Source organism: Gobius niger, assembly GCF_951799975.1.
Source record: "Gobius niger genome assembly, chromosome: 2".
NCBI classification, from domain to species: Eukaryota; Metazoa; Chordata; class Actinopteri; order Gobiiformes; family Gobiidae; genus Gobius; species Gobius niger.
Genome location: NC_136853.1, coordinates 23,442,717 through 23,458,894, shown reverse-complemented (window position 1 = coordinate 23,458,894; position 16,178 = coordinate 23,442,717). Strand labels below are relative to the sequence as shown.

Sequence of the window (16,178 nt, the reverse complement as noted above, 5' to 3'; positions counted from 1 at the left end):
AGCGGGCGACAGATGGCGTTTGACTTTTTCAATCACCTGGCTGGCACAGAGTCAGGTTGTTTGCTCAAAGACTCACATTTGCACATCGGCAACACTTGTTAGATGAGGCAGAGGTGAGGAAATCAGGATCGCTTGAGTCATAAGGTTTTTCCCAGCGCTTTGTCACACACTGTACCTCTTTGTTTTGGTCCAACCTGAGTGACCATGCTGTGCCTGAAGACCAATTATCCTGTGTAATCAACTTAGCACACAAATCAAGCTTAATCTATTGGGCACTCTCCAACTCCAAGCACCATAAGGTTGGCCGAGCTAATAATATATATCCAATGTACCAAAATAACACAGCAACAAAACAGTTCTAGGTCACTTCGGACCAAGGGAACTACTGTTGCTGAAACTCAAAAGGATGATTGAATGTGTGCACAAATGTTTTTTCTTTTGCCCTATTTTGTGTTTGTTTTACTATATCGTACGTAGAGAATACAGTAGTGTCCTTTAAATCCACAGTATTAACTTCACATATCTGGTCATAACTACACTGAACCACAAGCGTTTCTTTCAACATACCACGACACATTAACACACTAGTTTAATCCACGAATAATCCTCTTCCATTGCAATGCTGTAATGCACAATGCCCCAGTCTAGTCACTGCTCGGTATTGCATTAGTACCAGCTCCCCCCACGCCCCTGCCCCCCAAATTCTAGTCTGGCATAATCCATAACTGCAAGGGCAAAACTCAGTAAACAAAAGAGACTGTACTCCACCTGCCCAACAACAGCAGGTATAGAAATTCACAAAGATATTGCCTGATTTGTATACATCAGAAAATGCAATACTTTATCTTTATGCTAAGTATATATATTTTTTCCTTTTCTCACTGTGATTTTGACATATTGGTTCAATTTTGTCACTGACAGAATGCATTGCGACAATTAACATACGGTTGCAATAAATGAATGGACGAGTGCACCGGCTATAATTAGAGATAGGGTGAGAAGGACGAGTGTGCAGTGTAGTGACAGATCTGCCTAGCAACAGTGCAAACAGCACCGGGGAGAGCGAGGTGCTGTGGGGGATGTGGCCTTATTGAGCTGGATGGAGCACAGACTCATTTCACACAGTTGTATGTCTGCTTTCTCGTTTCGCATCCGTTTTGTGAAGAGATAAGGCGAACGTTCACTCATCAGCACTCAAACATAGCAGGCTTAATACCTTTGCGTTCATGTATTGTTGATAAAATAGATCAGTAACCTCTTGTGAAATGGGGGGAGGTTCCTGTTTTATACTTTATGGTACAGAAGGGCAGGTTTTTGATGCATAGTAATAAGTCAAAAGTTCATAATAAGAAAACTTTGTTAGTCCCATGAAGGGCAATTGACCACCCAAAAAGTGACTTCCTGTTTCGGTCCAGCACACAAATAAAAGCACCATCTTATTCATTAGTTCACGTAAAATGTGTGTATTTAATTATATTCTTGTAATGTTGCAAGTTCCTGCTGAACTAATCAATGAGACGAGCTGTGTGCTTTTATTTTGGTGTGCTGGATTGAAACAGGAAGTCACTTCTTTGTATTTGTATTTGTATTTATTTATTTAAAAGGGACAATGCATTTACACAAAGTACAGTATACTTAAAATGCAGGATTATAGCTCAAGCTAATTTCCATCCTCTGTCCCCAACCGGACCAGGCCCGGCTACACCACACACCACTCACTCTGCAGAGCATCAGTCAGTCCTCGTGTCTTGGGCGGCGTTGTTATGATTTTAAGTTATGCACAGACTCAATCCCTCGTCGCCAACACCAGATAAAGCAAAATAGAATGATATGAATATATTCCTTGTCTTCTCCACATTTAGACAGAGATTGTTATGTGTGCACCACGTGGCTCACTTTACTCCTGTAGCTTTCTCGTCTCCATTGCTCATGACAACCACGCACTTATAGAGGTTTTAGCTCTGCTTTGGAGCGTAATCATGGTCATAGTTATTAGTAGTTAGATCAGTAGTTAGATAGTTATTTCAATTATTTCATGTGAATGCGAATATTCTGTATTATTTAGTCATTATCTTTGGGGAGGCAAATAGGCTTTAATAAGGTAATGCGTATACACCATTTCTTTTGCATTCTTCTGCTTCCTGCTTCAAATGCTGAGGTTCATGATTTAGAGAGTATTAGAGGTTGTGTTCATGTTCTAGTAAGTAGAAAGTCATACCGCCTTAAAGGGATATTTCAGGATTTTTGACATAGTGACTCATTTCCTAGTTATCCAGAGTGTTGCTGATTTCTGGAGATATATTTTTTGTTGGTGCTAGGCTAGTGCAAGGCTAGCACATTTCTATGGTATCAGCTAGCCTGCGTTAAAAACAGTCTGACCCGCTCCACAGTGCACCTGAGGCAAATCACTTATAACACCAGACTAACCATATAAATGTCTGTGTCGATATAATAAAAAAATAATTTTTGGAATATAACTGACCTTGCATCACATGAATGAGATCATTTAGAGGGACTATTTTCTAGCAGATCACTCTACCGCTGCGTAGCTTATACAACCACGATGCTGATGCTGCTCAAATATAAGTTATTTTAAATGTAAAATGGTTAATATTACTCTATGGGCAGAGACATTTAAATGGTTAGTCTGGCGTTATAAGTGATTTGCCTCAGGTGCTCTGTGGAGCGGGTTAGACTGTTTTTAATGCAGGCTAGCTGATATCATAGAAATGCACTTGCCTAGCACTAGCCTAGCGCCACTTAACTCTTCAAACATAAGAACTGCATGAATTACAAAAAAAATATCTAATATGTCAAAAATCCTGAAATATCCCTTTAAGAATGCTCGATTCCATGAGATATCGGAAGCTACTACTGGTTAATATATGGATGGGAGTCAGTGAGGGAGGGCATACCAGGTAGCTTGGGTGAATGTTGTGTGAGTGAGTGAGTGAGTGAGTGAGTGAGTGAGTGAGTGAGTGAGTGAGTGAGTGAGTGAGTGAGTGAGTGAGTGAGTGAGTGAGTGAGTGAGTGAGTGAGTGGGAGGGCAGTGTACAATACAACACTGTGGGAGAGAGTTTTCCTCCAAAGTGAAAATCTACCTGACAGTTATTTGGTAGTGAATGGATCCACAAACCTCATCATAAAAATGGTTTTCCTGAACATTCATTCACTTTAAACTTATCACATGGGCCAAATCAGCACGAGAAAAATCCATGTTGTTCGTAATGACTGACATTGCACAAATGCTCCTGCATGGTATTGATTAATGGTCAAGGAGGGCGGACAGCACTCTGAGGGATTGGATCTTGGTTTAGATGACCCTTTGGCAGGCCTATGGAGGAGTGTCAGCTGAATCAATGTTAAAGGGGTGTCCCACAAGATTAAGGCAAAATGTTTCCAACTCAACATTATTGCAACATTAGGTGGCACCATATCTGCCACGCTTTATCTGCAAACTCTTGTAGCAGTTTGTCTGAGATTTACACAGATTCTGCTAACACAACCTAAAATAATAACACATGGTATCTAGAAAACGTACAAAAGATACATTTTGATCATAATTCTATTCTTACCGTGTTTTGCACCCGACCATTTTGTTTGTTAATACACAAATATGAAAAATCAGTGTTGAGATTATTAGTCAAATATTGCTATAACACAACACAGTTATCAAATGTTGCAATGTTTCTCACATTGTGCTGTCCTATACAAAGTGCATTGTAAGACAAAACTTTGACACTGACAGTGCCTCTTTCTTTTCTTGCAGAAATTTATCAAAGAAGTATCAACCCAAGAAGAACTCGCGAGAAGAGGAGGAGAGCAAGTAAGTTCAACACCAGTTTGCATTACAGTTGTGAGATCCATTCTTCTCAAGTCGCTGCCTTTGCCTTACCAGGTACACCTTCTGTCAAGCCTTCCAACAAACACTTAGTGAACTGAATGACTACGCAGGTCAGCACGAGCTTATATCGGAAAACCTGACGCAACTAATCATCAATGAGCTGTCACGGTTCCTGCAAGAACTCAAAAGCGAAAGGAAAACGGTAAGATGTTGTTGAATGCTTTTTGTCCCACAGCTGGCCCAGATCTTTGTTTTTTTTCATTGAGACCATTTGCATCCCTAAAAAGTGCTTCATTTTCTCTATACATGTGTTTCTAATGACATCATGCATAGGTCTAGCCGCCATTTTGAATACCGAAGTAGAATTATGCAGTACTACAACATGTAACAATATCCCTACTCAGGATGAAAATGAATGACACCTGATCGACAGTAGCATTTTTTGCACTCTTAATCATTGCTCAAGAAGATAACAGTTGAAGCACGGCCCCAGAGAGGCCCCTCTCACATGTTGTAGCCAAGGTTTGGAGTGTGGTTCAGGGCTTTCTCTTGGAGAGGTCAGAGCTGGGCGGTTGAAGCTAAATGCTAACTGGTAGCATGCTAACCGGTAGAATGCTAACGTCTTGAGCATCTTAAACAGTGACTCACTGGTTTCTTCACATAAACGTGCGTCTCTGGAGCCGTGTTTTTACTGTTATCGTCTTCCTGAGTAGAGATATTGCTACATGTTTTAGTACTGCACAATTCTACTATTCTACAGTATTTAAAATGGCAGCCATAACAACAAAAGCCACATGACTGAAAGGCATGTATATACTGGTGAATTGGAGAGTTCAAGGTTGTTCTAAAATCATCCCTGTCAAGAGCCGTCTTACCGGCCCAATCAAGCTCCAAGACGGGTCAAAATATGGTAGTTTCCCTGCCAAAACGGGACACTTGACAGCTATGTCTAAAATGAGGTTTCAAATATTTAATCAAATATATATTCATTATGGGACAAAACTATGACATCTGTCTCGCTCATTCCAAATGTCTTGCCTCATAACTTATACTGTTGCCTCTCACTTCTGCTTTCACTGCTTTACATTACATTAATATTTAAACATCACTAAGAGCTCTTTGGGTAACCTCTGAGATTTGTGAGATAAAACTGCAAACTGTATGCATTAGATAGGTACACCTATTCCCAGTAGACGCTGGAACTATGGCACCTCTCAGCTATTTCCTCTGTGCTAAAATAAGACAAGAAGTTAGGCCATGATGGGTATAGTCACAAGAGATCTAGATTCAGTGCGAACGTACAGAACATACAGGTTTTGCAACAACTGCTGTATTTTGGTCGCCAGATACTGATTTCAAAACATGCCACAAGTCTGTGTTTAACTTTGAGAGACTAAAAAGTCTAGTTCAAGTTTTGTTCGGGTTTCATCATGTTTTTAGCATTTGATCTTTTATTCCAATACCAAATCTTCTTCAAGTCGTGAGTCATGTTGTGTTCTGTCATTTGTAGCTTTGTCAAATAATCTTATATTATTTATATATATAAATAAATAATGAATACCAATAGACTTGTGTACAAGAGGTAAAGAGCCTTTGCCCCAGTGAGATGCTGAGGAATCATATTTGGGTCTTTGGTCAGCAGACTGTCTGATCACTGGGCTTAGGATCTATAATGAGGCCAATATGCTGCAGGGCCTTTCACAGGCAGTACAGCCTCATTGAACCTTGTTTCTATTTCTATTAGGCATTTTGAGGTGTAATATTATATTGTTACACATTTGGGCAGGGCAGTGGTTATAAAAAAAAGCACCAAAAAAAACAAGCAAACAATATATGGGAGTGTGCGATGTAGTTTTTCTCCACTGTGCCTCTGATGTGAGTTGGACTGTAACGAACAGGGGAAACCCATGCAATGTTTTGGGCTTCCCCGTTTGAGAGACACACAGTTATGTTCACTCATATAAAAAAATGTGGGTATTCATTTCAGATATGTTAAATAATATATACTTTTTTATTGTTTGGTTATATTTTTGACACAGCTATCACTCACATATTTAGAAAAATGAATAAGCCTTCATTGAGCAGACTGGTTTACAAAATGTATCAGCATTGATAGCGCCTTTGCTCGGCCTGATCCAATCAGATCTCAGGTGCTAAGCAGGAAGGGCCTGGTCGGTACTTGGATGGGAGACCGTTTGAGAACCAGGAAGTCTGGGGAATGTAGTGTGTGAGTGAGTGGTGGTGGTCAGAGGGGCCGATGGCACAGACTGGTAGCCTTGTTTCCGTCAGTCTACCCCATGGCAGCTGTGGCTACAACAGTAGCTTACCACCACCGAATATGGAGTGAATGAATAATGACTACAGTACAGTGCAGCACTTTGAGAAACTTGGTAATACAGGCTTGTAAAGCGCAATGCAAGTGTAAGCCATTATCATTATTGTTTTTGGCAACCATCTTAGTTTTAGTCTCATATTCCCATTTCTTTATGTTAGTTTTAGCCCACGTTGTAGTGAACGGAGTCTCAACAAAAGAAAAGAATGAGCAGCGGGTCGGCGTTGTGTGATAGAGAGTGAGGGAGAGATGCCCGCCGGTCCTTTCTTTCATGTTCAGAAGGGGAACTTTGTGAAGTTTGTGCTGCCCTCTAAATGAAAGAAAGCGTGAAAATAACACTGTGCAAAGGGTTCATACACATCTCAATCAAGTGGGCATACTATACGGTAATCCGGCAGGTTCTCTCTCTAGTGGTTATACAGCATATACTGTACCTGCATATCATGTAGACTACACCAGTTAAATTTGCATTACCGTACAACCCGGCAAACAGGGACACTATACTGGATAAAAAGACCAAAATTACATCAGTAGATCAAAGGTCATAATTGTTCATTTGATGTGATTTCACCAAATTATGTCCTTTTAAGTGCAGGTCAATGATCACCACTGTTGGCAGGTGAAACAGGGCCACATGTCTACATATGTCCATTTACCAATATTTCTGTCCATTCTCCTCTTATCAACGGAAACTCCCTCATGTCTTGTCACGTTTTAGTGAAAGAGCCGCGTTAAGCTTTTTCACTGTCACATTATTGTTGTGGAAAAAAGTGGTGTCAATAAAATATATTGCTATCATTGGCAAAAACAGCACTGGAATGCATGAAGTCACTGCAGTCAATTGTAAGAACGCTGTCTCTGAAGGAGCCTGTTATTAGGAAGCAAATATGAACAGGAAGTAAAGGGAGACAACAGCGGTGGGTTTCCTCAGTCTTCTGTCTGACACATTTTACACGATCTACAAGGATTATTTTTATTTAGTTACCCCACACAACCACAACAAACCCTTTTGCCATTGAATTAAATAACCCTGTGTTATGTTAGTAAGTAAAGTTCCCTTAAATAGTTCCCATTTTTTGTTGCTTCTCTAGAAACTTGCGGAAACAAGAAGTGTTCAAACCTGAGTTACCACAGCCTAATACTAAATAGTCTCACATCCATTGTTATTTCGGTAAAATGGTCCCGAACGACTAAATTTCACATCCTGGATCCGGAGTTTGTGCGACTTTTGTATGCCGTCCAACTGGCAGAAAAGTCCCAGTAGGAGTGCAAGCAATGGTCCTTTTGTACAACTGTTTGAATCCGTGTGAATAGGCTGTGGACATTGATATGCTGCTCAGCTATTGACTCGAGCTTCCACAGTCTGTGTAACCAGGCCAGACGAAATTGAAATCGAGTTGTTTTATGGTTGTACATTCAGGAAAAAAAAAAAAAAAAACATTAAACAAGTTGTTACATTGCACATTCCCAAGTATTTAATAGTGGCATTTGCTTTAAAATCGTAAGAAGCTATGTTTAATTTGGTTTTAAATCTGGGATCAAACTAAACAAATGTTGATGGATGAAGTTTTGTTCTTTTTGCAGCACTTTCATGATGGGCGTAAGGCACAACAGCACATCGAGAGCTCGTGGAAACAACTGGAAGCAGTAAGTGACACACTATATTTTACAGTAAAACAGATGTGAGCAGATGTGTAGCTACACGAATGTAGGAGCTGCAGAGCGAAAGCGTCATTCAATCAACGTTTACTCGGTCTATCTATTCTAGGTCATTAGTCGGAAAGCACAGGAGAGATTTACTGACCCATAAACCTATATCTGTGTATGCACTGACATTAACCCTAAATACAACTGTAAAGCCTTTCTAATGTGATTGTATTTTCAATATTGGGATTAGGGCTGCACTATATATAAAGGTTATTGTTACTGCTATATTCGATGATGCAATATCTGCATTACAAGAAACTGCATGGTCATTTCAAATGTTCAGTTTTTTTATTTGAACCTCTTAACCCCCACCTGAACTAAGCACCATCTAAGCAACTAAGCATCTCCAGTTCGGTTTCACCCAAATCTAAAAGCTTCTCGACTGGAGACTTTACAGCCTGTAGGCCAGAGTAGCGCCTCATTTGAAAGCTAAGACCTACAAAACTGATCGTAACTTCATGCCATGTTGTCGCTGCATTTATGTCAGAATTTTTGGGCATTTTTGTTGTGTTTTTGTTGCTTTTGCATTTTTTTGAAAATTCAAATATTCAGGGTTAGGTTTGGGGTTAGAGTTAGGGTTGGGGGCTATGGTTAGGTTTCAAGTTAGGGTTAGGGTTGGGGGTTAGGGTTAGATTTAAGGTTCGGGTTTGGGGGTTAGGCTTGGGGTTCGGGGGGTTCGGGTTAGGGGGTTAGGGTGAGGGTTAGGGTTGGGGGTTAGGGTTAGGGTTGGGGGTTAGAGTTAAGGTTCGGGTTTGGGGGTTAGGTTTGGGGTTCGGGTTAGGGGGTTAGGGTTAGAGCTAGGTTTGGGGTTAGGGGGTTAGGGTGAGGGTTAGGGTTAGGGGGGTTAGGGTTAGGGGTGAGGGTTAGGGTTGGGGGTTAGGGTTAGGGGGTTAGGGTTACGGTTAGGGTTGAATATCTATCGTTTCGCACAGGCCAAATTTTGATTTGACAATTTCAAGTCGCGAGCAAGTTCCCAATAGCTCTGTTTGTGAACTAAAAAATAGACCACCGCCTCTCATCTCCACCAAGCCCCTTTGACCGGGGCAGGACGTCAAGAGAGAAGCATAACTGCCTTGTCCTCCTCAACTCTGCAGCATGTTCAATGATCCTATTGTTTGTGTGGAAGACAGGCATAGTTCAGAGTGCATGCTTGACCAACAAACCCTGATTGTTCGTTTGGAAGGGTCGAACGAGGCTGGATGAATGGTTGTCTTTTCTGTAAACAAATCCCTACTATGAATATTTGTTTAATCGAGCGGCTGCTGACTAACACTGCGCCTGTTGTGGTGTCACAGACTTGCATTGGCTTCTGTCTCAAAGCTCTTTTTTTGACGTATATATTAATGTTGTGACGTTATTGTGTGACTGAGCAGGAAGATACAGCTCAATAAAGACTCTTGTGTATAAACAACGAAACAGCTGGACATGAGTTTGATGTTGTAAAACGGTCTAAAGTTAAAGCAGAACTAAGTATTTTGTTTACCTTAATAAATCTTTTTCGTAGTCCCTCTGGGGGTAATACAAGTGTTAATGGGATGATTGGGGGGTCTTTCATCTCCCCCTGTGTCTTTTCTGTCAGCGTAGCATTTACTCTCACGGACAATTAATGGGTGAAAAAACGCCTGCAGTGGCACTTATGGCCTCTAGGGGCATGAGTTACTTAGTACTGCTTTAAACTACAAAATATTGGTTTATTATTTCATTCTAGAGAAGCAAGCCCATACTCACAGAAGCAACATGTGTTATGAGTTTCATGCTGTGCCTTACATTTCATGAATCTATCTTTTCAGAGTAAAAGACGTTTCGAGAGGGACTGCAAAGAGGCAGACCGGGCGCAGCAGTACTTCGAAAAGATGGACGCTGACATCAACGTGACGAAAGCCGACGTGGAGAAGGTGTGAGCCGCCTTCACTTATTTCCTGCCACTGCCATGCGTTTTCACCGCACAAAACTCAGCTTCTGTCTGTCACACCGTGTTGTCTCACACCTGTTGTATCTACCACCATCCCTCCCTCATGTCCTCTCACACACAGACCCCTAACGATGGGCTGTGCAGCATGTCTGTGTGTCAAAGCCGCTCCATTATCGCTGAAAAACAGGCACCACACAGTGGCTGCTGCTGTTTGGGAATTGGCAACGGCAAAGAACGTGACCCAGAGCGTTGCGCTATGACATCATTGATCTAGTAATTTACAGATACACTTGCATCATACATACTGTACATACATAGCCATATGGCGGACCCCGTGGCCTGTAGCAGATGTAATTTCCTGTTGCCATGACTAATTTAAAGTGAGCTTCAGCAATATGGTCTTTTGCTCATACTGCTCCCACGACCGGAGAGCATCTCTGGTCAGTAATGCATGCTGCTGCCTCATCAGTATTTGGCTCAAATCGCAGGCCCAGGCTTGACACAGTCCTGATTATTATGCAAATGCAGGGAGGAATAAAGAGCCTTTGCCTCCGGGACACGCAGCCACAATCTACAAGTTTGTGCAGTGAGACTTTAACTGGGAAAGTCGCTGCTCCAGAAAGAAGTATCGCGCAGTTACAACTTACTCATTGATATCTGTTATGTGAGGAGTCTCTCTAATAGTTTACTTTTGTTCTTACAATCACATGTAAATGGCTCATCAGTCGTCCTCATTTATAAATGTAATGGCAAAGACCTGTCTAGTGAATATCGTGCCGTCTGTGTTTTACTTTTTTATGGCAGTATCATTTTTTTTCTATCTCAAGTGGTGACGTCATTGTGAGTCCAGGAAATGGTTCTATGAAAAGTTTGTGCTGAGGTGAAAACAGATAACATCACATGTGTTTGTATGATTTTACGGCATACACTGAAGCGAAGTTCCCACAAGGTAGGTCCACTGGACAAAGTGTTTTTCTGTGGGAACATACTGTCTGCCTTGTGTCGCGATTCACACACTCCCCTGCGGACTCAGACTCACAGCCTTGTCCAGGCCACTGTTAACACGACTGTCCCGTTTGAACATGGACTGCTTCTGTTCAGTGGCTTGCCTTGTTGTATGCTAAACACTTTCACGATTATATTTCAATACTTTTTTGGCCATGCTGTATTGGAAGAGTTAATTTGAAATCGTATTGAAATATTTTGTACATACACCTAATTTTTGTACAATAAAGTATACCCTAAAGTATACACTTCCTGTGAAGAATAGACATAGGGGAGTCTTGCAAAGCCAGGCTTAAGTATACCTCAACCATAGCAACTATAGGGTTATTTGCAGAAAAAGCCAACAGGAAGTGATGTGGTTTCAGTCCCACTCAGGTTGCCATAGTGACTATTTCTCAACACATACCCAGCACACTTACAGGCTTTGCATGCACTAACACTATCTCAACTAACGGCAGTCCTGAAGCGGTGCTTGGACATATTCTTAGCCATGTATTTTCAATATTTTAGAAGTATCTTTATCCTATCCTCCTATTTGTTAAAACGATCATGCACCAGATTGAGATTGCTCCTCCTGGATGCCCGGGCGAACTGTTGGACTGCCCTGTAATACATTTGTGTGCTTTATTATATAGTTATTTATTTAGTTGTTTGTTTCTGTATTATAACAGTATCATTTTTTGCAATACTTTCATTCAGCTTTACAAATTCCCCATCCCTCCCAGCCCAACAGAGTGGGTTAAGCTCTCATGTGTGAATAGACCTTACACAATACACAAGATTGCAATAATTACCTCTTCTTTAATTTCAGTCTTCCTAATAATCAATCCTATGTTTCCAGTAGAAAATATTCTTCATACTAATCATGCCAATGTGGTTTTCATACTTGACAGTTTTGACAGCTCACTTCCTGCAGTCGTCCTCATCGTGGTCTTGTGATGTTGCTGTGATGTGTCTTGTCAGCAGATTTGCACAGATTTTGGCGCCGTTTTCCTACCGGCGCCCTCTGCAGTCTGACTTCTGCAGTACAACAACACATGTATACGAAAGCAGCAAAGCCCCCTCATCACAGTTAGCTGTCCCGGTGGCACGTATTGTCCTCTCTCCTGCAGGAAGTGAAGTCAAAACTGTCTGGTATGAAAACCACACTGGTCTGATTATTAAACGAATAGGAATATTAACATTACAAGACCAAGTGTCCCTTATTGGATTATGGCCTCCAGTCACAAAAATATCCCAATATCTTCGTAAAGTCATTAGATACTACATTTTATGTTAGTGAGTGGGCAGTCCTTGAATCAGCTCCCAAAAGGAAACAGATACTTGCAGATAACTGGCACAATGAATGTACACAGTCCCCACATGTTGTTCACTGAGATAATCCCATGTCCATCTGCTTGCCCTTGGTTTTAATAGGCTACTCCTGCTGCGTTTCTGACTGCCTGTGTCTCATTGCTAAAAAAAAACCCAAACGTCCAACCCAGCACAAAACCAAAAAGGAAAGGCTAAACGGGCGATCAAATCCTTACAGGTCTCAAGCTGGCTGTTCTTTGCCACATTGTCACATTTATTCTGGCCTATATCCTGCGTAGGCTGTTACTAATGGCTGCTGCATTCTGATCAACACGGGCACTCACATTGACATTCACAAGCTTTTTATATATGTGCATGCCTGAGCTCAAGTTCTCACAGATGTGTCTACTCCTACTGGGTTTGAGCACTAGCCCTGTGTCCGTGCGACTAACCCATATGTCTGCGTTAACGTGGGGACACTGGAGGTTCACTGGGTTAAGCCTGTCTGTGATGTGTGTGTGTGTTTATGCCTTTTATTCCATCAGGCGCGGCAGCAAGCTCAGATGAGACACCAGATGGCCTCGGACAGTAAGAGCGAGTACTCCTCCTACCTGCAGAAGTTCAACCAGGAGCAGAATGATCATTACTATACCAATATACCCAGTATATTTCAGGTACGGAACAAAATGTCAAAAAAGCAAACAAATAAATCTTTTTCATAAAACATCAGCTAGAATTTTCTACAAAAGTGAAGCCATGATTAGCTTTTGCACAACTATTGTCTTGTTTTAAGCATTTACTCCTACTTTTGATTTATGTTCTGCTTATTCATTCCTAGAAACTTCAAGACATGGAGGAGAAAAGAATCGAGAAGCTAGGAGAGTGTATGAAGACGTTTGCCGATGTGGACCGCCAGGTGCTGCCCATCGTGGATAAGTGTTTAGATGGCATGACGAAAGCTGCCGAGTCCGTCGAGCCCAAGACTGTGAGTCCACAGACGGAGAAGTCACTCACTCATTCTTAAACCTCCCTTTTGGAAGTTTTTCTTCAGAAAGTCGTGATGTTAGTGATAGTGTTCGTGCTGCACTGCTTGAAGGTCCCGGGTTTGATCCTACCACTAAAAACATGTACAATAGGCCAGGTTAAGTGATGTATGGCGTCCAGCGTGGCGTGTTTACATGCATGAGTCCCATGTGTGTTCATTGATATGCACTGTCCTGACCAAATAAACAAATAAAAAGATGCAAATAAAAGAAGATCAGATTAACTGCAATGGATTCTAACCCATTAAAAAAACAAGGTTCTCTGTTATAGCTCAAATATTCTTTATTCATTATTCTTTATTAGGATCCCCATTAGCTTCCACAAGTGGTCACTAGTCTTCCTGGGGTCCTGACATAATATAACATGACGCATATAGGACATAGTTACTATTGCTCACATGTACTGAGCTAATTTTACTTTCATCTTGAAGTGTGGTTCACTTTTAGTGTTTCTCAAATTAAAAGGAAGTGAGTTCCCTCTGTACAGAGCAGTTCTTTTCATTGAGTTACTATTGGGTCTGGGAACAACCAAAGAATTTGTCGTCACTTGGCGAGTCACACATCTGTGTCAAAACCCGCTGAATAAGAGTTTGTGACACAAAACTGGGCTCTCTATCCATCACAATCACATTATGATTATCCTTTCATGCAATCTATTATTCCCTATCTCTCCTTTATATTCTGTTTTCTTTACCCTGCTGATAGCTAAACTCCAATAATTCTACACTTGTACACTTATGCTGACTTTTATGACGAGACCGTTGCCTTGTAAGCTCGTTGCTATCTTAAACTGGGGAAATCAGCAGTGTAACATATTGAGAAATCCCGTGCTGCAATCCTGCTTTATGAGAAAAACAAGACTAACCCTGGGGATATAGTGCATATGTGAAGAGCGAAGCTTTCTGCGCGTATGGCCCGGCTCCAAAGCATGACTCCAGCCTGTGACTAAGTGGCCCAACAAACAACAGCAAAGCCTCATCACGTATCACACGGCCCCTCCTTTTTTCCACTCTTACAAATTCTTTCTTGTCCCCTATAGACAGCAAAGCACATCCTCCAGTTCTTATCCCAACGCCAGCCAGGCTCCAGCTGTTATCAGAGACCTTGATTAATGTCACCTTTCCTCTATGACTTGGCCTCAATAGTTTGTCGTAGCCATAAATAAACAACAATGAACAGGGAGCATGGGGGCGCTATGGTTACGGCTCTCGCCTCAAAGCAAGGGGGTCTCTGGTTCAGTCAATGGCCTCGTGTTGTAGATTTTGCATGTTCTCCCAATCATGTCAACATGCGAGGTACAATCTGTGTCCTTTCTCTCTCTCAACAGGACTCGAAGCAGGTGGTGGAGTCGTACAAATCGGGATTCGAGCCTCCAGGAGATGTCGAGTTCGAAGACTACGGTCTCGCCATGAAGAGAACAGTGTCAGAAAACAGCCTGTCCAATTCCAGGGAGGTCAAAGACAAATCTACTGGCAAAGGCAAGGGCAAACTGTGGCCTTTTATAAAGAATAAGAACAAGGTAAGATTTGCACTGTAGTTCTAAATAACAATAGTTTTGTTTTGAAATGCTCTGCTAATCGATTACATCTCTTATTAAGTTCTTCATGTAACTGTAGCTTTAGTGAATATTGATAATTCCAGTCACGCTTTTAATTGTTAAAAGTTGCTGTTTTTGATTTCCCTTTTAGTATTATGCTACATTTGTAGATTTTGCCATTTCCTTGTTCATTTTTGCAACCATTTACTGTACTTCCATTTGCCAGACATCGCTGGCACTCTGCAGTTCTTCCTGATTTATTTTGGAGCCATTTCCTATAATGACAACGCACTAATATTGTATTTCCCATGTACTTTTAATAAAAGAGCAGACTCCTGGCAGTTGTACTAACATCTGGGCAGAATTTAAACATCTCCCCTTGATTAACATGCTGGTGATTAATAGGTGTATTTGCTTCTGAAGCACATATTACAGAGTTGGTGTTCAGTTGGCATGTGTGAGGAAGTTGTGGCGAAGAGGCTGGAAAACGTTGATGCAGTATGACATAAAAAGCTATCGGCTCTTTAATTTAGGGTTGCAAAGCTAACGTGGAGCAGCACTGACACGCGGGTCGACTTGGGTGCTTTTTCAGTGGTGTGGATTTGCATGCACAGCTATAACTTCTCTCCAAATCAGATCAGAGGGCACATAGGGTGGTGGATAGAAATGACAAAGGTATAGAACCCCCTGGTGTTTTTTGGTGGTAAACGCTCACTCAAGCTCGCATGTGATTTCCTGAAAGCTAAAATGATACAGTGGATCTCTGCATGTGCTTCGGTGCAATGTGTGCTTTGTAGCAGCTGCTTGCTTTGACTGGTCTGACGCCACCTGCTATTCTTTGTACCATTTTAATGTATGTTAATTTTGTCTTATTACATTCTGTGTTTCTTAACATTTTGAAAGTTTGTTTTGAAATGTCTTCAGTTGTCATCTTATGTTTGGGATTAATTTATATGTTGGATCTCTGTACTAGGCTTATTTATTTCGTTTTGTGTTCCCTCCTTTCCTTCTATGTCTGTTTTGTTGTTTGACCTCCTTTACTTTACTACCATGTATTCCCTCTTTACTCCTCCTCTGTCTCCTGTCCTTTACGCCATGGCTCCCTCTCTTATCGGTAGCTTATGTCCCTGTTAACATCCCCTCGCCAGCCCCCACCTGCTCCCCCAGCCACATCCTCGCCCTCATCCTCTGCTGTTCCCAACGACCCCCAGTCTCCCAAGCAGCACAAGGAGCCCCTGTCCCATCGCCTCAACGACTTCATGACCTCCAAACCCAAAATACACTGCCTTCGGAGCCTGAGGCGAGGGGTAAGTGTATGTGCCCATGCAGCGGCTCTCTTCACCTGGTGTGTAAGCTGCACAGTAACTGCCACAGCGTATGAGTGAATTAAAAAGCTGCACATTAGGGCTGTACAAAATGTAGTGTCAAATATAATGCAAATCTACAACAGGACTAAAATAAATCTGAAATCTAATCCAGATGCAAAGACAGAAGTTAACTTACAT

The 16,178-nt window shown here is 41.6% G+C and overlaps 1 protein-coding gene across 18 annotated transcripts in view; it reads left to right on the top strand.

The window, feature by feature from the left end:
* fnbp1b (formin binding protein 1b) overlaps nt 1-16,178 on the top strand; it is a 39,095-nt gene that overhangs the window by 12,565 nt on the left and 10,352 nt on the right. For 6 of the 18 annotated variants that reach the window (XM_079581501.1, XM_079581489.1, XM_079581502.1 and 3 more), the window contains exons 3-11: nt 3,770-3,826; nt 3,899-4,046; nt 7,761-7,823; nt 9,674-9,778; nt 10,730-10,744; nt 12,639-12,767; nt 12,932-13,078; nt 14,464-14,655; nt 15,792-15,980. In XM_079581501.1, coding sequence (XP_079437627.1) covers nt 3,770-3,826; nt 3,899-4,046; nt 7,761-7,823; nt 9,674-9,778; nt 10,730-10,744; nt 12,639-12,767; nt 12,932-13,078; nt 14,464-14,655; nt 15,792-15,980 — 1,045 coding nt within the window. The remainder of the gene's footprint in view (nt 1-3,769; nt 3,827-3,898; nt 4,047-7,760; nt 7,824-9,673; nt 9,779-10,729; nt 10,745-12,638; nt 12,768-12,931; nt 13,079-14,463; nt 14,656-15,791; nt 15,981-16,178) is intronic. The other 12 variants (XM_079581490.1, XM_079581493.1, XM_079581494.1 and 9 more) reach the window with 6 other exon arrangements.